This window comes from Psammomys obesus, unplaced genomic scaffold (assembly GCF_907164565.1).
Source record: "Psammomys obesus unplaced genomic scaffold, mPsaObe1.curated_primary_1811, whole genome shotgun sequence".
In the NCBI taxonomy this organism is placed as follows: domain Eukaryota; kingdom Metazoa; phylum Chordata; class Mammalia; order Rodentia; family Muridae; genus Psammomys; species Psammomys obesus.
Genome location: NW_026596101.1, coordinates 949,378 through 974,564, shown reverse-complemented (window position 1 = coordinate 974,564; position 25,187 = coordinate 949,378). Strand labels below are relative to the sequence as shown.

Sequence of the window (25,187 nt, the reverse complement as noted above, 5' to 3'; positions counted from 1 at the left end):
GAACAGCCATCAGAAGCCCCAAGTTGCTTTTGGTCAATGTTTTATTCCAGTAACAGAAACCAAAGACAACACCCATCCTTGGAGGAGGTTTCCAGACTTGCTTATCTTCCCGTACTGCCTCTGGGAAGCAGAGGAGCTGAGCTGGGAGGGAGTAGGGAGGCAGCACTAGGTTGAACAGAGGGTGAAACACAAAAGCTCAGGGACATTCTACTCGGCCTTACCCCTGAGGCCTCTCTGCCTCAGTCACTCGTGTTTCCCCAATATTCTTTATCTGGAATACCTAAAAGGTCCTGTCATGGTCACAATCATGGGAGACCTTACTGCCAATTGCTGTGGGTTTGTGGGTCTTTTTTCCATTCTTCTTGTGTTTGTTTGCTTGTTTGTTTTCCAAAGACAAGGTTTCTCTGTAGCCTTCAATGTCCTGGACTTTGTAGACCAGGTTGACCTTGAACTCAAGAGATTTGCCTGCCTCTGCCTCTCTGAGTGCTGGGATTACATGCATGCACCACCATGCCCAGCTCCTCCTGTGTTTTGTGTTTTAGTTAGGGCTATTATTGCTGTGGTAAAACACCATGACCAAAAGCAACTTGGGGAGGAAAGGGTTTATTTGGCTTAAATACCCTGAATCACAGTCCACTGAAGGAAGCCAAGGCAGGAACTCAAACTGGGCAGGAACTTGGAAGCAGGAGCTGATGCAGAGGCCATTGAGGGGTGCTGCTTACTGGCTTGCTCAGCTGGCTTTCTTACAGAACCTTAGGACCACCAGTCCAGGAGCGTCCCCATCTACAATGGGCTTTGCCCTACCACATCAATCACTAAGAAAACACTCTACAGGCTTGCCTACAGCCTGACCTTATGTAGGCATTTCTCAGTGAGGTTCCATTCTCTCAAAGGATTATGGCTTGTGCCAAGTTGACATAAAACTAGTCAGCACAGCAGGGTTGAGATCTAAGCCATACAAATAATTTACTCAGCTTACTTAAGAGAGGGTCTCAAAGTAGCCCAGGCTGGCTTTAAACACAGTATGTAGCTAAGGATGACCTTGAAGTTCTGGTTACCCTTCCTTCCCTTTGTATGCTAACATTACAGGCATATACCATCCTTCCCAATTTAGGTGGTGGTTAAGATTGAACCCAGGGCCCTCCTGCATGCTAGACCAGCACTTTATACAAACCAAGCTACACTGTGGTGCTGTTACCTGAGTGCATCATAGGCAAACCTAAAAGTGTGCTGTGTGTAACCTATTTTCAGGACCATCCCTGCTGCAAGGAGCCATTATTTTTTCTGCATGGGATAAAGCCGCACACATCCTAGACAAGTCCACATGGTGTGCCTCTAGCTCTTACCACATCCAGCTTTAGAACACTTTATCACATTCTAGTTTGGATCTGGAGTTTCCCCAAAGGTCTATGTGTGGAAGGCTTGGTCTCCAGTGTGTGCCACTACTGTGAGGTGATTGAAGGGCCTCACTGGAGAAAACTAGTTCAGTGGGACATGCCCTTTAAAATGTTAAGACCCCATCCTGCACTCTGTTTCTTTCCTGGCTGCTGTTCTCTGGGCAGCTCTTCTGCAGCCCTTCCTGCCTCCCCATGTTCCAGAAATCAGAGCCAACCAGCCAGAATGAAATATCTGAAACTGTAAGCCCAAATAAACCCTTTTTGTTCAAGTTGATTGTTTAGGCATTTTATCACAGTGATGACAAGTCATCAGCACATTATCCTATGACAAAACTTAGGAGTTATTTCCCATTCTCCTCTCCCCAAGCCCTGGCAACCACTAATCTACCTTTATCTCTATGGATTTGCTAATTCTGAAGGTTGCATTAAAACATGGGAATTGAGTGTGGTGGTTCACATTTTTAATCGTCGCAGTCAGGAGGCAGCACAGATGGATCTCTGTGAATTCAAGGCCAGCCTAGTCTACAGAGTAAGAGGCTAGCCAGGTGGGGCTACACAATAAGCTGAGCACAGTGATAGAGCACTTGATTAGTGGACATGAGGTCCTGCACTCTATGCTCAGCACAGATCAGAGATGATTTACAGGATCTCGATTTTGTTTTGGAGGTCACTGTGCTGTAATACTTTGCTCCTTTTATTGCTTAGTACCCTATCTATGAATATAGCAGATTTCAGCTATTCAGTTGATAGACTGCTGTGTGGCCTACCATTCTGTGATTAAATGCTGCTGCTGTGACTACGTGTAAGTGCTGCACACATGTGCATTTTCTTTTCCAATTCGCTCCTGGGATGTAGTCCCCTTTCTCTGCCTTTCTGCAGAAGCATTTAACCTGCTGAGGACAGCAGGCTTTTCCAGGGTGGCTGCCCTAGCTCATCCCCTTCGACCAAAGGTGACAGAGGCCCAAGAGGGAGAGGCATCTTTTGCAAAGGCAGACACGAGGGCACAGGGCAGGAACCGAACAGGAACTCCACGGCACCCCTCCCACTGTCACCCAGCATTCGCCACAGCAGTTACTCACCTCACTCCTACCCCAACAGCAGCTCCTGTCCCTCAACCACCATCAGGATCACATTTGTTTGCTTCTGAGACGGCTCACAAGTCACCCAGCCTTTTGGCCCTCAGATTCACAGAGATTCTATGACCTCAAAATAGATCCTTCTTGGGGATGCAGAGATGGTTCAGTGGTTAAAAGCACTGGCTGCCTTTGTGGAGGACCTTGGTTTGATTCCCAGCACCCACATGATGGCTCACAATTGGCTATAACGCCAGTTCTGGGGGAGTCACCACTCTCTCTGGCCTCTGCAGGCACCAGGCACACTTGTGGTAGTCTTAGATATAAGCCAAACACTAACACAAATGAAAGAAAACACATCTTCCTCTCTAAAAAGGTCTGTGTGTGTGCTGGGATAATGTACACTGGCTGACCTGCTGCCACTGAGCGACATCTACAGACCCCCTTACAGGTTCTTTGAGGGCAAAGGCTTGAATCTCTTTCACCTTGAGCCCCTCCAGCCATGCTCTAGGATAGGCACTCCTGTCAGCAGGAAGCTCTCAGAACCCACAGAAGCAACACTTTCACAGGCAAAGAGAAAACAGGGCTGTTTAATTAGAGTCAAGAGTCGCTTGTTCTTGGCTTCAGTGCTTAACATGCAATCACACCCGCCTCTTGGTACAGAAATGGCACCCTGTCACTTCCCTAGACAGAGGTCTCCTGGGCACTTTGATTTACATGTCTGCCAGAAGCTGCCCTCTCACCCCAAAAGTGGTTAAGTTCTCTCCTGCCCAGAGGAACTGGGAAATGAGGTCACTTGTTCAAATGAGTAGCCATTTACAGTACAGCACCATTGACTGGCCAATGGAGTTGATAAATTCTCAAGTTCCAATCAAGAACTTGTATTATGTAACCTGTCTCTGATGAGCCCAAAGGCACTTGAGAGTCTGGCTGTGCCTCAGGGTCACCTGTTTTCACTGGACTAAATATGAAGAGATATGAAAAGTTTGCTGAGTCTGCCCAGGCCCTGGGGTTCCACTCTAGAAAGAGTTTATTTCAGTAAGGTTGGGACAAACCGGCTCTCTGCGTCATTCTGTAGGCTCAACTGAACAGTGCAGGGAGCTCTTTCCTGCTCAGCCATAGTTTCTATATTTTGGTAGAGAAAATGTATATTACTTGTGTAAAGAAAGTTAAAAAATACAAACAAGAAATTAAAGGTAAAATGCAGGGTGTTTGGATCCTAAGAAAACAGGAGTTTACTGTGGCTGGAAGTCAGGCTGACCGAACATAGTAACTGGCCATAAATAACAATGCTCTTTCCAAACACAGAGTTTTTGCTAAGTTTTGAGATATTCTCAGTAGCTTGGGGTATCCCCTTTCTCTGACACCCTTACTAGAGTCACCTGAAGGAACGAATACAAACTTTAGACAGCAGTCACCCAGAACTCCTTTTTCCTCTAGTTTCCAACATAAAGGGGAACCCAGCTCAGACAAAAACGAGCCTCGCTGTGCACCCGCCAGCCCCTGCACCCTCCTTTTATTCTCAGAGGCTCCAGCTCCACAGAAGTTACAAGGTTAAGCTCTACTGCAAGTTCCCGACCCCGCTCGTGGTTAGAATATGGACGTCTGCAGTTCCTTTTTAAACATGCCTTCAAAGTGGAGGTCTCTGGCCATGAGTTCTTCCTCCACATCTTCGAGTGCCCACTGGTGATCTGTCAGTTCCAAAGCTTCCCACTCTGTCTGCATAGGAAGAGAACACAGGGCTGGGAGGGAGCTTGCCACTGAATTGACAGCTGGGGACAGCATGGAGGGACCACCTCTCTGAGCAGTAGCTGAACAAGGCTAATTCTGTGTATGAGCTCTGAATCATGTGAGGCAGATGCTCGGGGGCCTCCCAGCTGTATGAACACTCATAAAGAAATCTTGAAAACTCTCTCTGGCTCTTTCTCTCTAACTTTCTCAGTTAATCTCCTTTTGAGGCATCCCTTCCCACTTCTACCTTCCCCCCTTTTAAAATAAACTTCTTTCCTTATAATAAAAAAAAAAAAAAGAAATCTTGAAAAGCTCACTAAGGCCAGACTTGGGAACACAGCTGTAATCTCAGCACTTGAAAAGCAGAGGCAGGAGGCAATCTCAAAAAGCCAAAAATCATGGGGAGAGGGCTAAGCAGTTAAGACATACAGAGAAATATTACAAAATATCCATATATATAAATAAAAAAGCCAAACTAAAACAAAACAAAACACAGTCCAATACAGGGTCACAAAGACATATGTCCCATGTTTTAGCAAATCCCACTCGTGTGCGCCATCACAACTGGCATGCCCCATGTTTTAACTTCATGTCCATGTATTAGAATTTTTGTTGTTCTGTAAAAAAAAATTTTTTTTTTTGAGGTAAGGTCTCATATAGTACAGGCTGGCCTCAAACTCATAGTCTAAGGCCTTGGCCTCTTAAAGGCAGGGTTTACAGGCCTGTATCAGACATGTACAGCCACACCTGGCCTTATAGGAATGTATTATAGGTGTGTACTATTTTTTTTTCTGAGAGCCTACTATGTAGCTCTGGCTGGTCTGGAACCTGTTATGTAGACCAGGCTGGCCTTGAATGCACAGTGATCTGCCTGCCTCTGCCTCTGTGCTGGGATTAAAGGTGTGTATTGCCAAGGCTGCCTGACTTCTAAGAGCTCTTTCTATATTCCTGTGGACTAGAATGAAGAAGTTCCCTTTTATTTTTACTTTTTATCATGGAAAAAATTAAGTGAGATTTTGATGTATAAAAATCATACAAGGGGCTGGAGGATGGCTCTGCAGGTAAGAGTACTTATGCTCTTGCAGAGGACTCTAGCACCCACATGGCAGCTTATAACTCCCTATAATTCAATGGGTATGCAATGCCTCTGACCTCTACAGGCTCCTGTATGCATGTGGTACACATACACACACAAATTCAGGTACATAAACGCCCACAAAATTAAAAAAAAATATTTTCAAAACTAGAACAAGAGTATACGGTATTGACAGTAATGGGAATATGGCTTCTCTTTCATTTGTCATGAGAAGGACAGCATATATAGTGTGGATACACTGGACAAAGGCATCATGGGTGTCCCGGATAGGGTGGGGCAGGACAGCATACTGCTCATTTTGGAGTGCACTTGAACATAAGCAACCAACCAGAGGATGTGCAACTGTGGTTAAGGGAGGGAGGACTGCTGTGAGTCTGTGTTATCCCGCAGTTCTGAAGTGAGTGGTACAGACCTTGAATGCTTTGTTGGTGTCTGCAGGCATGGCCATCGCTGCTCCTGTCATCTGCTCCTGCATCATTCGTGACTGGTCAGCGGCTAAGGCATAAGAGAAGCCAGTGAGTACCAAGGTGCCACAACCACCTGGCACCCTTGTGGAAGAATAAGCATGACTAGAGCTGCTTGGTGGTGGGTTTGAGAATTGGACAACTGACTGGCCCAGTCACCCCTGGTATGTAATTCTGGGAAAGTCCAGGAAAGTGGGAGTGATTACAGCTGGAACACAGAACTAAAGGGTACTCTAAACTTTATTTTAAATGTCATCATCACACTAGACACCGATTATTGAGCAATGCTATGTGCCCAGATATTTCACTGCTTTCTCCTTTATCTGCTCTTAACCCCACAAGGTAACTATTAAGACCCACTTTATAGAAAAACAAACAGTGGTCAGACTATCTGCACTCCTCACCACTGAATCAGAGCTGAGTTTAGCACTGGTGAAGAATCTGCTCAATAAATGGTCAAGCCAGGCCCTTGTTTAGGCTTCGGGTTCACAGGCTTAATGAGTGCTGGCTCTACTCAAAGGTGACATACTCTGTGCAACCAAGTACTGCTCGGTGATCGCCGGGAGGAATGCCCATGTTCAGCTTTGCAACCGTCAAGGCTGTCCTCAGAAACACCAGAAATGCATGGAACTTATGGAAGCACAATGGGGGCCCATGCTAACCAACGGCAGGACCCACATGACTACCCCACCTTAACATGAAGCAGACGCTCACTAATGCTTCTTACCATTATCTTGGCCCAGGATTAGAGAGTAAATGCTCCGGAGTCCAAACACATTGAGGAAGTACCAGGATGCAGAACTCACCCTAGCAAAGCAATGGGGAGAGTGAGTGGTTATTAGGGAGATGAACGGAGTTATACTGCACCGCCCATAGTGGCTCACTGTATGTGAGAATCCAGACAGGCACTAGAGAGCCAAGGCACAACCACAGAGGAAATGAACACAGCAACACAGTAAGGCCGTCTTCTGACACACAGTACACTGGTGACACTGAAAGTGGCTGTCTACTCTGAACCTCATCCTCTAGGGAAGTCAAGTGTTGATGTGTTTGTGTATTGCCAACCAGGGATGACCTTTGGGAAGCATTTGTAATGCTGAGGGTGTTGGCTACTGGAAAAGCCAACTTTGGCCCTTATCTCAGTTTCCTACCCAACTTGGGAACCATAAGTGTGTTTGCATGTAACAGAAACAAAGGGCTATCCATAAGAATGCTAGCTGTGTGGGAAGAGAGGCACTTCATCGGGTCTGCTCTGGCTACTGCATTAGACTGGAGGTAGCGTGTGGTCTGCCCCACACTGCCTATGATCTGTCTGCAACAGTTACTTCAGTGCATGTGCTGCTGCAGGAAGCACTGAAGCTCCACTGTACGTACTGCCTGTCTCCCCTCAGTCCATCCAGGTATGTGTGATACATACCTGTCCAAATGCTGAAAGAAGATAAGCTTTTTCCAACCTATGGCATTTATGCTTAGCTCAGTGAGCCTGGCAGGGAAAAGTTATGGAGTCTGAGCTCACGTGTAACTTTTCTCACACAGAGCAAGGCAAGGCCAAGACTGTCTTCATCTGTCCTGCCCTTGGCCACAGATGGCTCTGTGCAGACCAGAGGAATCAAGATTGCTACCAGACCCTCCTCTTCTTGTTTGAGCTTGTTTCAAGCCAGTGCTTGAGAAGCTACAGAGAGAACAGTCTGGAAGGACCACATGAGACCACAGTGGTATTATATTTCAGGTACCAGACCAGTGTTTCCTAAGAGGGTTGTTCGATTCTATCTTGACACTCTGCTGTAAGTCAGTGAAGTAGAAACAGGTGCTAAGCCCTGGTTATGGAAAGGCTGTGTGTAGTCCAATATTAATTTCTGTGCAGACATCAGGGTTGCTGAGAGTATAAGGTAACATATGGATAACACCTAGCATGGTGACCAGAACTAAGGAAAATGATAGAACAAACATTTCTATAATTTGGATCTGGAATATTCTTTTAAAAAGTCTGAGTTCGCTAGACGAGGTGGTACACGCCTTTAATTCCAGTACTCAGAAGGCAGAGGAGAGTTCAAGACCAGCCTGGTTTACAAAGTGAGTTCCAAGACAGCCAGGGCTATGTAGAGAGACCCTGTCTCACAAAAAGCGCACAAGCAATCAAACAAGTTCATGTAGTAAAGGCTTGGGCTCCAGTCTGTAGTACTAAGGGGAGGTGGGGACGCCTTTAGGAGATGGAAGCCGAGTGCAATTTTAGGTTATGGGGGGCATGTTCTTGGAAGGAGATTGTGGGAGTCTGGATGCTTCACCTTTCTCTGTTGTGTTCTGATCATAAGCTGGGCACTTACCTTTACTGCATGCCACTGCCATGCTCTATTACATCACAGATCCACAGTAATGAGGACGGAGGGTCATGATCTGAGCCTCTAAAATTGTGTGCTAAAATATACCCTACCTCTTATAAGGTGATCCTCTCAGGATTTGTTACAGTAACAGAGAGCTAGCGAACTCCATTCTCATAGGCCTCAGGGCATTGCTAAGAAGCTCTGCTTTGCTAGACTACTTAACCTTTCCATTTTTTTGGGGGGAAGTCAGTATCTTCACTCCTGTCTGTCTGTCTGTCTCTCTCTTCTCCAGACAAGGTTTCTTTGTGTGTAACCCTGGCTGTCCTGGAACTCAATTTGTAGACCAGACTAGCCTCAAACTCACAGAGATCTGCCTGTCTCTGCCTCCCAAGTCTTGGGATTAAAGGCATGTTCCGCGCCCCCACCCCTGGCTGAGCAGTGACTGACCTTCCTTCCTTCTTTCTTTTTGGGTTTTTTTGAGACAGGGTTTCTCTGTGTAGCCTTAGCTGTCCTGGACTTGCTTTGTAGACCAGGCCTGCCTCTGCCTCCCTAAGTGTTGGGATTATAGGGATATTTCTAATTGAGCTTTCACTGAAGGAAGGAAGGAAAGAAGGAAGGAAGGAAGGAAGAAAGGAAGGAAGGAAGGAAGGAAGGAAGAAAGAAGGAAAGAAAGAAAGAAAATCTAAGAAAGAAAGAAGGAAAGAAAGAAAGAAAATCTAAGAAAGAAAGAAGGAAAGAAAGAAAGAAAATCTCTCAAACTGAAACAACTTCATTCCAGTGAAACAAAAACTGGAACTGTGGAGTCTGGGCTGTGGCCTCTTTAGTCAACATGCTTACCAGGACGCATCTAGTGTGAGCAGCTCTATTCCTTGCTGGAGCATAGGCTTGAAGCGAAGCGTCAGTGGAAATGGGACCTTAGCTGTACACAAAGAGAAAAACACCATGGTTTTGCTTCAAGAAAGTTCTTACGTACCAGCTGAAGTGTGAACACACATATTCTTTCCCAGAGGAGGTGGGAACTCTGCCATCAGCTTCTAGAAAATGATTTCCACAAGGAAACTGGTGGCAGCCTCTGGAGAACAGGACAGCCAAAATGCCACTCTGCTCTGATTTTCCTGAGGGATCCAGTTTCTAGACTGTGAGGAAGCACACGCTCAGGATGAACCATGAGCTGACATTTAGGAGAAGCATGTGCTGATGCCTCAGTGGAAAATACACAATACTAATGCCAGTGTACACAGACATAGCTAAGTCTGTGTCACTTTTAGTTACAAAGCAACCACACTGGGAACTTCGAATCAGCTTAGAACTCAAGATTTTTGTTCAAAGAATGTTATTTTTACAAGTAAATACACTACCAATGATGAGACATTAGGTTCTCAGTAGCATTGGGCATGGGACACAGGTGAAGGAGGTAGGTCTCCTAGACCTGAAACTTACTTGTGACAAAGCCTGAAAATGTCATGTTGATCCATCCACCGATAAGAATCATGGGGAGGACGTTCGTGACGTTCCCTTTCATCATGTCTGTGAGCATGGTGGGATCTGAGACAAACACACAAGAAAACACCAGGTTTTCCTTTGTTGACAGACTGCCCAAACTCAACTGAGACAATTTGTTTGTTTTAAGATAGGGTCTTATTATCAGCCCAGCGGGCTGTGACAGAGATCTGACTGCTGGGAGGAAAGGCATGTGTGAGCACAGCGGGCCAGCGTCAGATTTACTGGAGAAGTTCAAATGGTCTCAGTATATGAGATGTGGACAGTTCTTTCCACCCACTCTGTTGCCTATCCTTCTACTTTTCAATCTGTCTTTGAAAATGATTAATTTTGTGAAGAAAGGCTGAAGATGTACCTTAGGTGCAGAGCACTGCCTACCATGCAGGAGGCTGTAGAGAAGTCCCCAATATAAAATAATGACAACTTTGGATGACATTTCTACATTGTCATGGTACTAATCTCAATATATGTATCTATATATGTACTTTAAAGATTTGTTTAAAAAATGCATATGGTTGTTTTGCCTGTGTATGTATCTGTGTATTCATAACCTCTTGAAAAGGCCAGAAGCCACCAAGATTCCCTGTAACTGGAGTTACAGTTGTGACCCACCACTTGGGAGCAGCAAACTGAACCTGGTTCCTCTGCAAGAGCAGCCAGGGCTCTTAAGTGCTGTTACCTCTCTAGTCCCATATGACTCAGTATTTTCATTCTCAACCTATCTTTCAGGAAATGCTCCTTCTCCCTATCTTGTAATAGTTAATGGATCAATCTTCTTATTTATTTGTTTCTAAGGAGTAACTCCCACCCCCTCAGTTGAGGTTTCTCTGTGTAGCCCTGGCTGTCTTGGAACTCGCTCTATAGAGCAGGCTGGCCTCGAACTCCCAGAAATCCACCCAGCACTGCCTCCCAAGTGCTGGGATTAAAGGTCTATGACACCACTGCCCAGCATAAGGAGTAATTCTTAGAAAAAAAATTGAGGTCAAATAGTTTGTATATTTCAAATTAAGAGGTATTAGGAGCTGGGATGTAGCTCAGTACCGAGATGCTAGCATAGCATGCCTAAGACACTGGGCTCCATATTCAGAGACAGAGACTGCACATGTGTGTGCCTGCATGTGCATGGGTGTGTGCACGGGTGTGCATGTGTGTGACTGACTGTACATTAACAAGGCACTGTCACTGGGTATTCTCATCAAAGTCAACAGGACCTAAACTGTTTTGACCTTGACAATCAGGGCTTTGGCCCCGCTTAATCTTTGGTTTAACAGACTAAAAGGGCATCTTGTTTTGATCTGCATTTCTTGGACTAATTATCTTTTCATATGTATAGTGGCATTTTATTGCTTCTAAGTATTAACACTGATATCTTCTGTAGGGATCAAAAAAATTGGTTCTCCTAGAATGAGACTGAAAGAGAGGACGGTCAACACAGAACAACAAACTGCTTTGGTTCACTGTACATCTTCACTTTTCACAAACTAGAAATGGCTGGAGTCACAGATGAGTTAGGTCGTGACCTGTAGGTTGGTGGGGGCAATCAAGGGCAACTGCTCTAGGGGAGGAAGGAGCTCGTCATTCAGGCACAGGATGTGGAGAACCATTTTCCAGCAACAATCTAGACCCTGGTGGCAACTGCTCTCAAGGAAACACCGAACAGAAATTAGAGACAATGGCTCTGGGACCCCAACATCAGCTGAGAACCTTGTAAAATCCACTGACACATTAAGATTTGTGGATTTTTTGGAAAAAGAGGGCTCCACTTTCAAGGACCCCTATATTAGGGGCTGGGTATGCAGCTGAGTGGGAGAGTACTTACCTAGCATGTATGAGGCCTTGGCTTCCATCCTAGACACTGCAAGAGAGCTCAAAAAAAAAAAAAAAAAAAAAAAAAAAAAAACAAAGGCAACTGTCCCCCACACCCCAGAGATATTGAGATGGTTCTAAGTCCTTTACAGCACTATCCCCTGTGACTTAATGTTTAAGTAAAACCACCTATGTTGAGTAAACGTACCTGTCATAGGAGACGGTGGGACAACCTTCCTTTTCGTTTTTTTGAAAAATCCATCCTCTGGGTTGTTGAAGTAATATTTTCGTGTTAAGAAAGACTAGTAGAAAAAGAAAACCTTTTTAAATATGAGAGTTGTGACATACTAAATTGTCAAATTATCCCCCAGGGGACTGGCTAAAGGCTCTTGGAGTACATTTCTACACTCTGAGCTGTCAGCCTCCTTGGCAGCCAATCTGACACTTTAGCTGAGTCACATTTTAAAAACAATTTCCTCAGAAGGGTGAGGGAATATGACAGTAAGCACCACCAGGCCACAGCTTAAAATTTGGGTGGCTAACTTCATTTTTCTTCAGAGTCCTCTTGTAAAAAACCATTTAAGCTTTTATTGCCCTGAGGGGGGAATGGTGGAGCTTTTAAATGAAAGATAAGGGAGTACCTGTTTGGGAATATATTTTCCATTTTCCCTGAGGACTCTGCTTCGAATTAGGACTTGACTGAAAAACACAAGACAAAGAGATGTTAAAATGTGAAACGCTAGAAGAAAATGAGAGTAAAGTAGAAGACCCATTTCCACATAAGAGCAGACCTGTTTGGCAATAGCTGGGTGTGGAAACCTTCCAAAAACCCTAAAAATCAATGTAGCATATTCAACTTGACACCCAGGTTTTCACAAAAGTAGTCCTCCAGGGTGACTGTGTTCTGAACAAATAAAGGTTTCTGGGGAAGGCAATCTGGGACATTGCACTTGGCCTTTCTGGATTTGACATGAGCCACAAAGGAACTTTCCTTCCAAGGAAAGAGTAGCAGATGGTGCTCCAGGATACTGGAGGCAGGAGGCGGCAGGAAGGTGAGGCAGGGAGGAACTTCTTCAGTCACTCACAGAAATGAGGACAGGCCTTGAGAAGGCTGTTACCTGACAAGACAATGGAGGGAAATTCCACCCAGGGCTCAGACCAACTTCTAACTCTTCAACAGTTACTACATTATTGTGATTTTTAGAGCAAATAATACATGGCAGAAGTAAAAACACCTTTTCCCCTAGGTTTTCAAAAGCTGTTTAATGCAGGGAGGGGGACGAGCCCTTAGGTAAATGGAAGTTCTTGAGAAGTGAGAAAACTACAACCGTAGGCAAAAATGCAAACAAGAAAACCACGCTCAGCTTTCTCATTCCTGCTTGGCACAAGCCACATGCTTCAAGTCGTCAGAGCTGGTGGGGTCAGCTTGCCAACTTCCACATGCCCAGCTGCTGCATGCTGCAGTGCTCTGCTGCCAGCCTCCTTTGCCAGTTCTACTGCATCCCACCTCAGCTCCTTTCTTAAACTCATCTTCCACAAAAAAAACTTTTCCCAGGTGGCACACGGTGGAACTCCACCTGCTTTCCCTCCTCTTGGCCTCGTTGACAGTCCACAGCTGTCTGCCTAAAACAGAACTACAGAAGTGATGTGTGGTTTGTTCTGTTCCCCTGAGAGCTGGCTACAGATGCTCCAACTATGGACTATGTACCAGTACTAGTCTGTGAAAAGCTAAGTTCAGATTAAGAATTTGGAGACTTGGGGCTAGAGAGATGGCTCAGTGGTTAAGAACTCTGACTGCTCTTCCAGAGGGCCTGAGTTGAAGTCTTAGTACCCACACGGCAGCTCACAACTATCTGTACCTCCAGTTCCAGGGGATCCAATGCTCTTGTATGGACTCCTCAGGTACTGCAAGCACATGGTACACAGACATACACTCAGTCAAAACACCCATACACACAAACTAGTAATACAAATGTTAAAAAAAAGTTGGAGATTTTTAGAATCACTTGCTAGATCCTGTCTCTGCTATTTTTATACAGTCTCACTATGGAGCCCTGGCTGGCCTCGAACTCATAGAAATCTGTCTGCTTCTGCCTCCCAAATACTGGGAGTAAAGATGTGTGCCACCATGTCTGGCTTTCTGTGATGTATAAACTGTGATCTTGGGTAAGTCATGTCAATTCCCTAAGCTGCCACTTACATTCTGTATAAACATAGATTCAGACTTTTACTGTACACATATTTCTTAAACATCAAAGTGCCAGAAACCACGTTAGTGCCTTAAACGATGATGGAAATGTAAATTTCCCATGATGTCTGCAGACTACTGGGAGAGGAAGAAATTCAACAAATAAACACAGTGTGATGACACACCACTATAATCCCAGACCTGTGGAGGTGGCAGCATCCTTCACTATATAGCATGTTAGGGGACAGCTTAAGCTACATGAGACGTTACCTAAAAAAAGAAAATACTAACTATAGGAACAAATGTGAAGTTGAACCATCATATCCTAGAGAGATAGGTGGCATTATGGGAGTGCATTATAGAGGGAGTGGTGCAAGAGGAATCTCTACTAAAAATGTAGGATTATTATTATTTTATCTTATGCATATGCATGTTTTGCCTGAATGTATGCCTGTGTACCATCTGTGTGCCTGGTGCTCTTGGAAGCCAGAATAGGGTGCTGGATCCCCTTGACTAAATGTACATATGGTTGTGGCACATATTATACCTTCTTGTGGGCGCTGGGCGTCGATCCTCTGCAAGAACAATAAATGCTCTTAACCACTAAGCCATCTTCCCAGTACCAGTACCATAGGGAGGAATCTTAAGGATGAGTGGGAATTCCTTAGTCAAAGCACTGAGAAATGTCACGGGTATAAGCCCTGTAACAAAATCAACACTCTGACTGAGGACATGAGGACAGGCCATATACAAGAAATGAGCAAGAAGAGGCAGGCAAGACCTGCCTAGACTAGAGAAATGGTTCAGTGGTTAAGAACTTACTGTTCTTGCAGAGTTCTCAGGTTTGGATGCCAGCACTCACACGCTGGCTCACAACTGTCTATAACGCCAGTTCCAGTTCTGACCTCCTCTCCTGAACTCTGTGGGCACTAGGCACACAGGCCACACACATTACATACAAGCAGGCAAAACATTCACACACATTAAAACAAACGAAACAGACTATTTAAGGCAATGTGGAACCCACTATATAAGGCTGTGATCTTATAAGAAGTAAAACACTGAAGGGATTTAAGCTAAGCCTGTCATACATCTGACTGGATGTACATATGTCCATTATTTTTAACACTTATTTTATTTGTGTGTCTCTGTGTGTGAGTGTATGTGTCCGCACACCATATCACACATATGGAGGTCAGAGGACAACTAGTAGGAATCAGTCATCATGTAAGTACTAGGGATCAGACTTAGGCCATCAGCCAAGCTTGGCAAGAAGGGCCTTTACCCACTGGTCCTATCATCTCATTTGAAGTGGTTACCGTTGGACCAAGCACATCCTAGGTGCTGGGTTGGTGGCATCTTTTATTTTTCCTTTGCCTGTTTTATCACTTGGACTGAAACTCTATGAAGCTCGACCCTGTCTTGTTTTGTACCTCCAAAGAGTGTAGGGCACAGCACTGGCCACCTGTAGAGGCTTCTTCACTGTGTGTTAAGTCAGGGCTTTCCCAGGTACTCTGATGACAAGACCCCAGCTAGGTTCTTGTACTGAAACTATGGAGGAACTCTGTAGAGTTGAGGCCAGGATGGTGAGCAAGCCAAGGTTGACTTAGCCTGTATATTCTTGATGCTCAAGTTCTGAAGCAGAGATCCATCACTATATTCCCCTACTGTAAACATTCTGTAAAACATTAGTGTTGCATTTTCATTTCTACAATTATCTAAAAATAAGTCCTTGTACTGGGTAGCCTTGGTAATTTGAAATTAAAAGGTACTTTCTTAGAATCAAAAGAAAACCACGATGTAGTGCTGGCTTTTTAAATTTTATAGGCTGCTTGTTTTAATTAGGATTTTACCACTATGAAGAGATACCATGACCAAGGAGACTCTTATAAAGGAAAACATTTAACTGGGGCTGGCTTACAGTTCAGAGGTTTAGTCCATTATTACCATGGTGGGAAACATGGCAGCATCCAGGCAGACATGGTATTGGAGAAGGAACTGAGGGTTCTACATCCTGATCCACAGGCAGCAGCAGGAAACTGAATGCCACACTGGGTGTAGCTTGTGCATAAGAGACACATTTCCTCCAACTATTATTGTTCTCCTAATAGTGACACTCCTTATAGGCCAAACATTCACACACAGAGTCTATGGGGGCCATACCTATTCAAACCACTGCACTGCTCCTGAACTTATGATCTTCATGCCTCAGCCTTCTGAATACTGAGATTAGAGGCACATACCACTACATGTGGCAAAACTTTAGTTTTTAAAAGACATACACACTTTTCTTTTCTTTTTTTGAGAGGGAGTGTGGCATATATGGCATATATCATGGGGCACATTTGGAGGTCAGAGGGCAGCCTGCAGAAGTTGGTTCTCTCATTCTACCACGTAGGTTCCAGGGATTGAACTTAGTCTGTCAGGCTTGGTGTCAAGCAATTAGTGGCTGAGCACTTACTCGCTGCACACAACTTAGTTTTTAGCCAGTGTATTTCAAACTGAAACACCCAATCCTCGAGAATCTGTTTTTTTGTTTTCTTTTCTCTAAAGAATCAATATATTCTCTGAGTTTGAGAACCATTTAAAAAAAAAAAAACATACAGTGTGTCTCCAGATATAGGCTAAAACATTCTATTCTTGTATATTCCATTTTTGGTTTAATACATTTTCCAAAAAAAAAAAAAAAGTCAGTTATTATTATTTTTTTTTCTAGGAAAGGTCTCACTTTATAGTCCTGGTAGACATGGCTAGCTTCAAACTGAAGAGAGCCACATGTATCTGCCATCTAAGTGCTGGGGTTAAAGATATGTGCCATTACATCTAGCCCACAGCTAAATTTTGACCCAGTAAATAATGTAAAATATCAAATGTCCTGTTTTGTGACTATTCAATCTAATGTCAATTTATGCTGTATTGAAAGAAATGCTTTACAATAAAGAGCATATTTTAAAAAAATATTTTACTATGTCTGTGAATGTATGCTGAGTGTGTGTGTGTGTGTGTGTATTTGTGACCTCAAAATTGGGAGGGAGATTCTCTGGAGCTGAGGTTACTGGCAGTTATGAGCTGCCTAACACAGGTGCTGGGAACTGAACTCAGGTTCTTTGAAAGAGCAGTAAGTACTTTTAACATCTCCAGCCCCAAGAACAGTTTATGGTGGGTTAAAATTGCACCACATCAGAGCAGGCATGATTTAAACATCTCACTTAAGAACAGTTATGACTAGAGATGTTCCCTATAGTAGTGCTCGTCCACATGAACAGTACCATCCTCTAGAGGCCTTAGGGAAATCTGTGCAACTTTCTGGTTTTTTGAGATAGTGTTTCACATAGCCCAGTCTGGCCAATTCTTTTTCTTATCTTCTCAAGTGCTGGGATTACAGGTGTCTAGCACTTTACTTGACTATTTTAAGGGAGAGGGTTGGTGTGACACAACTCTCTAGCCCAGGCTGACTTCAAACTCATAGTGATCCTACCTAAGCTTCCCACCCTCTAGGATTCTAGGTGGGCCACCCTGCTTGGCACATGTGCAACTTTTTTGACTGTCACAGTGACAGTGTGGAGGAGAAATGGCATATAACTGTCATTTGTCATAGATTCAGAGGTGTTATGATATCCTCAATGCTGGATACAGTTATGTAACAAAAATAATTGTCCTATGTCCTACTCTATCTCTGCATAACTCATCTAACCATTGTTCTAGTTATCTAAGGCACAAACCTAGCTTCAGTGTGGAAGGAGCACTGGCTTTATATTTACTAAACTGACAGACAGGTAAGCACCCAGTAAACAGGAAAAATCAAACTTGGTTCTGTGTAGACTTTTATGGTAAGTAGTATACCATTCATAGACAGTACTGCCTCTGTGACATACATCTGCTTTAGCCCACAAATGACTGTCCTTTTTGTGATTTTACAGCTAGATGTATGCATATGACATCTTGTAGGCCAGCTGTGCACAAATATGCTTGTATGTAATGCAAATCATCTAACTAAAAATCTCTTTCTTTTATTTCTGATTATTACAACTAGAGCATTGTTTCTTTTTAAAAGTTCTTAAAAAACAAACAAACAAAACTTCTTATATATACATTGCATCAAGTGTAAATGTCATCATAGAAAAAGAGCTGTGGGTCTGATGTCATTTAGAACTATCACTATAAAAGTGTAAGGTGTGGACCAGGGCAGAAAATTGTAGCAAGTAATTATGATCAATCTGAGTTAGCGCACATAATACAATGTTCTATTATCCTGATTACTTTGGGAAGGCTGTTTAAATTCTCTGGCTTTCTTTTTCTTCAGTTGTAATGTTTCATTGTGAGGATAAAATGAAAATTAATTTATAGGTATCAGAAAATGTTGAATGAGGGTGGAGAGACGGCTGCATAGTTAGTCCACTTGCTGTTCCTGCATTGGACACTGGTTCAGCTCCCACAAGGCAGCTCACAATTAATTATCTATAACTCCAACTCCAGTGGATCCATCACTCTCTTGTGGTCTCTACTACACTACGCACTACACACACAGCGCATACATATACAAACATGCAGGCAAACAATCACACAGAACAAAACAAATTTGTTTTTGGTTTTTTGAAACAGGGTCTCTCTATTATGTAGTTCTGGATGTACTGGAACTTGCTATGTAGACCTGCCTCTGCTTCCCAAGCTCTGGGATTAAAAGCATGCACCGCCTGGCAAAAATATTTTAAAAACTAAATAAAATTTAAACGATTAAGTTTTCTCCATTTTCTACCTTTTATAGCTTAAGTCTATACTAAGCTAACTTCCTAAGGTTAGCTTCAGGGGCTGTCTCTAGTCAGCTCTGAAGCTAATGCCACACAAAATAACCACAGTGGCTACTGTTAGGGAATGGAAAGAGCGTAGGCTTGGGAACCACAAGATTTGGCTCAAAGTACTGAATGTCATCATATATCACTATTATGGAACTTTGTTAAAGACTCAATTTCTATAAAATGAGATGACAGATCAACCACACCATTGCTTTGGGTTTTAAATAAATTAATGAATGTAAGTGCTCACCATTGCACCTGATGTAGAATGTTTCATAATGCTGGCTTAGTATTATTATCTTCAGCATAATAAGGAAAGACAAGTGAAAATGACAAAGCTGCATATTTTGGGGGGACAGTTTGTCATGTACTGGAGGCTGACCTCCCAACTACAGGTAGCTTGAGCTTTTGATCTTCCTGCCTCCAGCTTTGAGTTCTGGAATTACAGGCTTGCACTGCTGCCTCTGGCTTATGCCAGGATGATGAATCGAACCCAGGGCTTCATATGTGTCATGCAAGCATTCTATCAATGGAGTTACATTACCATCTCACTGTTTAAGTGTGTTTTTAATTTAAGGCAATCTTTAAATCACTACCAAGTGGAAATCTGGCACTACTTGCCACAGAAAAAAGTAACTTTTAAGTACAATAAAACAACATTTTTATCACTGTTCTCTCTAGAAACATCTGAACCTGATACTCTCTTTGTTAAAGTGAGTGATTCCTAAGTGATCTGGACATGTCAAGAAATAGCAGGCCTTTCTTCGGATGTCTCTGAAAATGATTAGAATAAGTGAAAGCTGTTACTTATTTTAATGTGGAGTGACTGTCCTGCCTGAAGTAATCTTAGAGTTCTGTCTCCGTAGAAAAACACTGTAAGAAAGCAGTGAGGAAAGAACACCTCCACCTTAGGAGGTGAAATGACCATTACAATTCTTCACATCTCTGTAGCAGTCTTACAGCTTTTGAGATACTTAATACCTCAGCATCTCAGCAGTCCATTACAGTTGTTTGCTAGAATGGAGATTATGAAATTCACTTGACTGGATGCTAGCAGGGCTAAAGGTAATAATAATGCCTTTGGCTCACAGTCAGTACTCTTAACAACAGAATGGAGAAGGGTAGTTCATAGATAACTTACTGATGGTTGGCCAGTAGCCTAACAGTATTAACAACGTTTACTTGAACACTAAGTACATCTCGGGCCCTGTGCTAGAAAGGCTTTTCAGATATCATCAAACATAATCCTCATGACTGTTCTACCTGTTAGGCTGGTACTGTTATCATCCCCATTTGACAGACAAAAGTAAAACAGAGGTAACTGCCAAGGTCAACCTACCAGTAGGGGCGCGGTGTAAACTCGGTTAAAGTGACAGAATCCCTGCACTTTCTTGACCAAGGTCACCCAGGAGTGAGGTCGGCAGGATAGGGGGAGGGTACTGACCTGTCAGACACTTGTTCCTGGGTGAGCTTCTTGTCGCTCTGCAGAAGGATTGATACGTAGTGGCGGATCATGCCCACGAAGAAAGTGATAATAACGATGGGCAGGACCACCCAGAGGCGGATGTTCGAGTCGAGCAGCAGCTCGGGTCCCGCCATCTTCGCTGAGAGTTGGCTGTGGGCTGGGAGGAATTAGGTTCCTCCTGGATTTGGGCTTGGGGCCTTCACCCGTTCCTCAGTCTGGCCGGTGTGGAATCTGGGGCAGCCTAGCTTTTCCGCGCACTGTTTCCAGCTGGGCCGCCAGGCCGCCAACTTCCGGCGCGGGCGAGTGACGTCACGACGTGACTCGGCTTTGATGGCGTCAGAACGGCGTCTCGTCTTGTCAAGCGGGAAAGTTGAAAGTGAAGGGTGTCTCGCAGGTGAGTGGACTTTTAGGTTTTCCTGGAAGCCAGATGGTATCTCTCCTAAGTCAGATAGCACTGACTTGCTCTAGTGTTTGCACCAAAACAATGGTCAGTGGTTACATGTAGTAGGTAACGCATTTTAAGAAACTTAGGATAATAAGTTTTAACTTTTGAAATATTTTTTGGTAAGACTTATTTAATGTTTATGTTTTGCCCTCCTGTGTTTATGTACGCCACATGCATACAGGAAACCGAGGGTGCTCAGGATCCTCTGGAACTGCAGTTACAGGCAGTTTTGAGCCACTTATATGGGTAGGAATGGAACCTGGGTCCTCTGCAAGAGCAGTAAACTCTCTTAATCCCAGAGCTATCGCTCCAGCCCTGGAACGTTAACTCTCGATAGAAACCATTCTCATAATTAAGAGACGCCGGGCGGTGGTGTCGCATGCCTTTAGTCCCAGCACTTGGGAGGCAGAGGCAGGTGGATCTCTGAGTTACAGGTCAGCCTGGTCTTCAGAGCGAATTCCAGGAAAGCCAAGGCTACATAGAGAAACCCTGCCTTGAAAAAACCCGATAGTAGTAATAGTAGGAGTAGTAATAATAATTACAAATATAATTAAGAACTAATGACGGAAGCACATTAAGACCATTGGGCATTAAGACCCATGCCTGTAGTCATAGCTTTCAGGAGGTGGAGGCAGGAGGGTCAGTTGCTAGTCACCACTGGCTGTATGTGAGTTCCAGACCAGACGGCTACCCAAAACCTTAGCATTTGAAAATAAATTAAAGAGCACAGACTCTGGCCTATATGAGGCCCTGTCTAAGAACTGAAAATAAATGAATAAAACAAGGAGTGCAGATTCCTGAACCAGGCTCCCAGAGTTAGACCCTCAGCTCTTTCCCTGAGTAGGAAAATAATAATGATATCTGTCTCCAGTTTGCACGTGAGAAATAAGTGGGTTTGTTTGTTTTTCAGACAGGGTCTCAGTGTATATCTGTAGCTGGCTGGAATGTAATGGTTGCTATGTAGACCAGCCAGTCCAATAGACATGGTGAGGCTCTGTCTTAAAAATAAGCAGGTGCTGGAGAAATAGCCCAGTGGTTGAGAGCATTGGCTGCTCTGCAGAGGACCTGGGTTTGTTTTCCAGCACCCACAACCATCTGGAACTTTACTTCCAGGGCATCTAACGCCCTCTTCTGGCCTATGTGGGCATCAGGTGCTCTGCACACGGTTCGCATACATGTGTACAGGCAAATAGTCATGCACATAAAATGCCTGTGGCGTTGAAAATGAAAAAAAAAATGTTCAGAGGAATTGTTCCTGCTTTTCTTCACCACTCCACCTATGGGTAGACTGCCTGTCCTCGTAAGCCCTTGTCGTATTCCTGTGCTTTTCTTAGGTTGCAACTACAGAAATGTCGTTACATACGTTAAGACCTTGTTATGCTGTACACTTCCTGAGGGTAGGGATGATGGCCTGTCTTGTTTGCAGGGTTTGATGTTTGTCTTGTAACTACCATGCTTAGCACCATCCCTGACATAGTACTGAAGTAACTACCCGACAAGAGAGCAGGTAGATGACGCTGATGCCCTTGAGTCTAGGTGAAGAGCTACGGGGTTTCTCCTTGAGCAACAGAGACGTAGCCTGGGGAAAGAAACAACTAGGTCAGTAAGTCTTGAAGAGAGACTGGCCAGCTGTAGCAGTTGAACTGTGCTCAGCATTTGGGTTCAGACAGGACTGATGTGAAGACTCAACTGCTCTGCTTATAGCTAGAATAGCTTGGGAATGACTTCTAGTCCCTATGTTAGTTCTTTTGGTTTAAGGTAAGCAGTGCACCACTGAGCTAAATTTCCAACTCCTGAATTTATTTTTATTTTTATTTTTTTAGGAAGTAATATAAGTACAGAAGACATTGGTCAAAATGGTTTCCAAAAGAAGACGGTTAGACTCTGGGGAAAGAGAAACCCTGGCAGAAGATGCCTCCAGTAAGTATCTAACCTTTCACTGTTGGACATGTATCACGAATGTGAGATAGGAAAAGATGCAAAATTCCTACTTTTTGATTGAGTACTGACATCTGTCAAGAATTGATGGAGAAAATACAGAGATGCAGACTGTTGTCTTTTTTTTTTTTTTTTTACCTTTTTCTTTTTTGCTTCTTTGCGTGGGTTCTTCATGGGTTCTTCTCTTAACTGTCTCCCAACAATATCTTCTTTGGCTCAGTGCAGCTTCTCCTGGCTCAGCTACCACCAGTTGTCTTCTCTTCTTCTGCTGCTAGCCTAATTGACTTTCAACTGTTTCCTATTTTCACTCTGCTCAAGCTCTTCTCTATCTCTACTCAAGCTTCCTGCACCAACTGTCTTCTCTGACCCTACTCCAATCCTACTCAATCTCACTCAGCTGGCTTTTTACTTTTGTTTTTTCGAGACAGGATTTCTCTGTATCACCTTGGCTGTCTTGGAACTTGCTCTGTAGATCAGGCTAACTTTGAATTTACAGAGATCTGTTTGCTTCTGTCTCACAAGTGCTGGGATTAAACACGTGCACCACCATGACCCAGCGTCTGCTGGCTTTTTTAATATCCTCTTCTGCTCCCAGAAGTCCAAGAGCCAATGACACTGAAGGACATAGGGTCAACTGGGAATCCTTTTAAAAGGCCAGGCACACAAAATAACTCACACTACACAGAGAGTCTAGGAGATTAAGGATTGAGTTTCTACCTCAAATGCCACTTAGGACTTTTGGACAAGTCTCACTCTTCACCTTCATAAAAATTATTACAGAAGCTAGGCAGATGATTCAGTGTTTAAGACTACTTGATGCTCTTTCAGGGAACCCAGCTTTGATTCTCAGCACCCACAAGGCAACCCATAATCATCTTTACTCCAGTTTAAGGAGATTCAGTGCCCTTTTCTGGCCTCAGAGGACACCATACATTTAGGTTCAGATAGGCAGGCAGTCATACAGATAAAATAGAAATAAATCTTTATAAAAATTATTATATATTATCTGGGTCCTAGAACACAAAGATAAAAAATCTTTACCCTTTAGAAAAGCAACTGGTTCAAACACGGTGAGACACACTTTTAATCCCAGCACTTGAGACACAGAAGCAGGAGGATTGCTATGAGGTTGAGGCCAACCTGGTCTATATATTGATCTCTAGGACAGTCAGAACTACATGCACTGTCTCAAAAGCAAAAAGAATAGAAAAAGAGAAAGAAAAGTATCTTGTCTTCTTTTGTCTCTAAAAAGGTACAGTGTGCTACAGTATCATAACAACATAGTATGTAAATACTGTGATAGTGACATATAAAGAAAAGTCATATCAAAGCAAGCAAGCCCCAAGCAAAGCAATAGTGTATACTTTGACAAATGAGAATTCAGTTAACAAAGATCCTAAGAGTTCTGAAAAGGGGGCTGAGGGATGACTCAGCCAGTAAAGTGCTGGGCAGGCATGAAGACTTGAGTGTGATCCCCAGAACCACTGCAAAAATGCTGAATTGTAATCCCAGTGCTAAGGTGGTGAGGTCAGAAGGATTCCTATGGCTTGCTGGTTAGTCAGCCTTATGTACGCAGCTTTGTTTCAGAAATTAAGCTGAGGATGTTGAGGTTGCTCATCAGGTAAAGGCATTTGCTGTGCAGGCCTGGCAGCCTGACTTCATGTAGGAAAAAACTGTTGTTTTTTAAAAAAATGAAAATCCCAACCATTTTATTTTACCAATAAAGACTCAGAAACCAGATGCTGGGGTGAAAACCTGCTAGCTCAGAGAGGTAGAGAAAGCACCCAACTGACCTTCCTTCTCAGCTGAGGTCCAGATAGCAAAAACCCAAAAGGCTCACTAGCTCAGCTGATAGCTCAGGAGGAAAAGGCCAAAAAGCCCAAGGCCTAAGTTAAAGCCAAAAAGCTCTAAAAACCGGTGGCGGCTTCTCCTCCTCCTCCTCCTCCTCCTCCTCCCCCCCCCCCCCCCCTCCTCCTCCTCCTCCCCCCCTCCTCCTCCCTGTTTTAAATACTCCTCAACTCAAAATCCCTCCTACTCTTTAATCCCTGTCAGATGATTTCTTCCTCCACCTCTTGACCTAGAATTTTATTAAATCCTGTGTACGGAAAGCTCTTGTGGACTAGGGCTGGCTGAAGCACACCATAATCTTAATCATAATGATAATCTTTACAGTAAACAGAAAGTTCTTGGATTCAAGATATGTGTTAGGGCTCAACCAAACAAACAATAAACAGGGTTTTACAGTTCACAGTCTCGGGGTTCACAATGGGATCAAATATCCTGCAGCAAAGAACCTATTCCAAAATTGTGCTCTGACCTTTATGCCATAGTATGTAGGTCTACACATGTTTTAGAAACACATATGTATCTTAAGTAGTAACTACAAAATTTTAGATCAAGTTGGCTGCCTCCCAAGGAACAGTTGATGTCCCCACACACACACCTTCATACATACAAAAGCAGTTCTGGGTTGCATTTTGTATTTATTTAGGAGCCTTCTTGGTTGATTTTGTTTTTCAGACAGGGTCTTACGTAACCCATGGTCTCAAACTCACTTCCTGAGTACTGGGATTACAGGCATGCCCCACCACACCTGACCTTTACCATCCTGTCTGCTAGCTTCCAACTCAAGATCCTGTTGAGTAACATTTAGAATTATTCCAACTCAAGGTTGAAACCCCTTTTCCTTCTTCAGCACTAGGAATTGAACCCAGGACCTCAGACATGATAGGTATGTGCTCTACCACTGAGCTACTCTTCTAGCCCCCTTTCTGCTTTATATTTTTATCGCTAAGTTGCCTACTCTGACCTTGAACTGAATCTCATAGCCCAAACACATCTTGAACTTTCCATTCTTTGGTCTTAGACTCCCAAGTAGCTGGGATAACAGGCCTACACCAGAGACCAAGCAGGAAAAGCTTAATTCAGAAGAGAAACTCTAAATTTCTAGAAGTCTCTTAGTAAAGGTAT

General features: G+C 43.7%; 2 protein-coding genes across 5 annotated transcripts in view; one reads left to right on the top strand and one right to left on the bottom strand.

Annotated features, from left to right (window-relative positions):
* Positions 1 to 3,042: 3,042 nt before the first annotated feature.
* On the bottom strand, positions 3,043 to 20,123 carry Emc3 (ER membrane protein complex subunit 3). The gene is made up of 8 exons (XM_055628624.1): positions 19,814 to 20,123; positions 12,030 to 12,087; positions 11,597 to 11,690; positions 9,523 to 9,627; positions 8,920 to 9,001; positions 6,489 to 6,568; positions 5,710 to 5,792; positions 3,043 to 4,189 (listed from the first exon to the last, which is right to left on the bottom strand). Exons 1-8 carry the CDS (start codon positions 19,966 to 19,968, stop codon positions 4,061 to 4,063), a joined length of 786 nt encoding a protein of 261 aa, XP_055484599.1. The 5' UTR covers positions 19,969 to 20,123; the 3' UTR covers positions 3,043 to 4,060.
* Positions 20,124 to 22,132: 2,009 nt separating this feature from the next.
* The window catches only part of Fancd2 (FA complementation group D2), a 65,175-nt gene continuing 62,120 nt past the window's right edge, over positions 22,133 to 25,187 (top strand). For 3 of the 4 annotated variants that reach the window (XM_055628540.1, XM_055628539.1, XM_055628538.1), the window contains exon 1: positions 22,136 to 22,199. In XM_055628540.1, the coding sequence (XP_055484515.1) occupies positions 22,136 to 22,199 (64 nt within the window). Of the gene's footprint in view, positions 22,200 to 25,187 lie in introns of all 4 variants that reach the window. The other variant, XM_055628541.1, reaches the window with a different exon arrangement.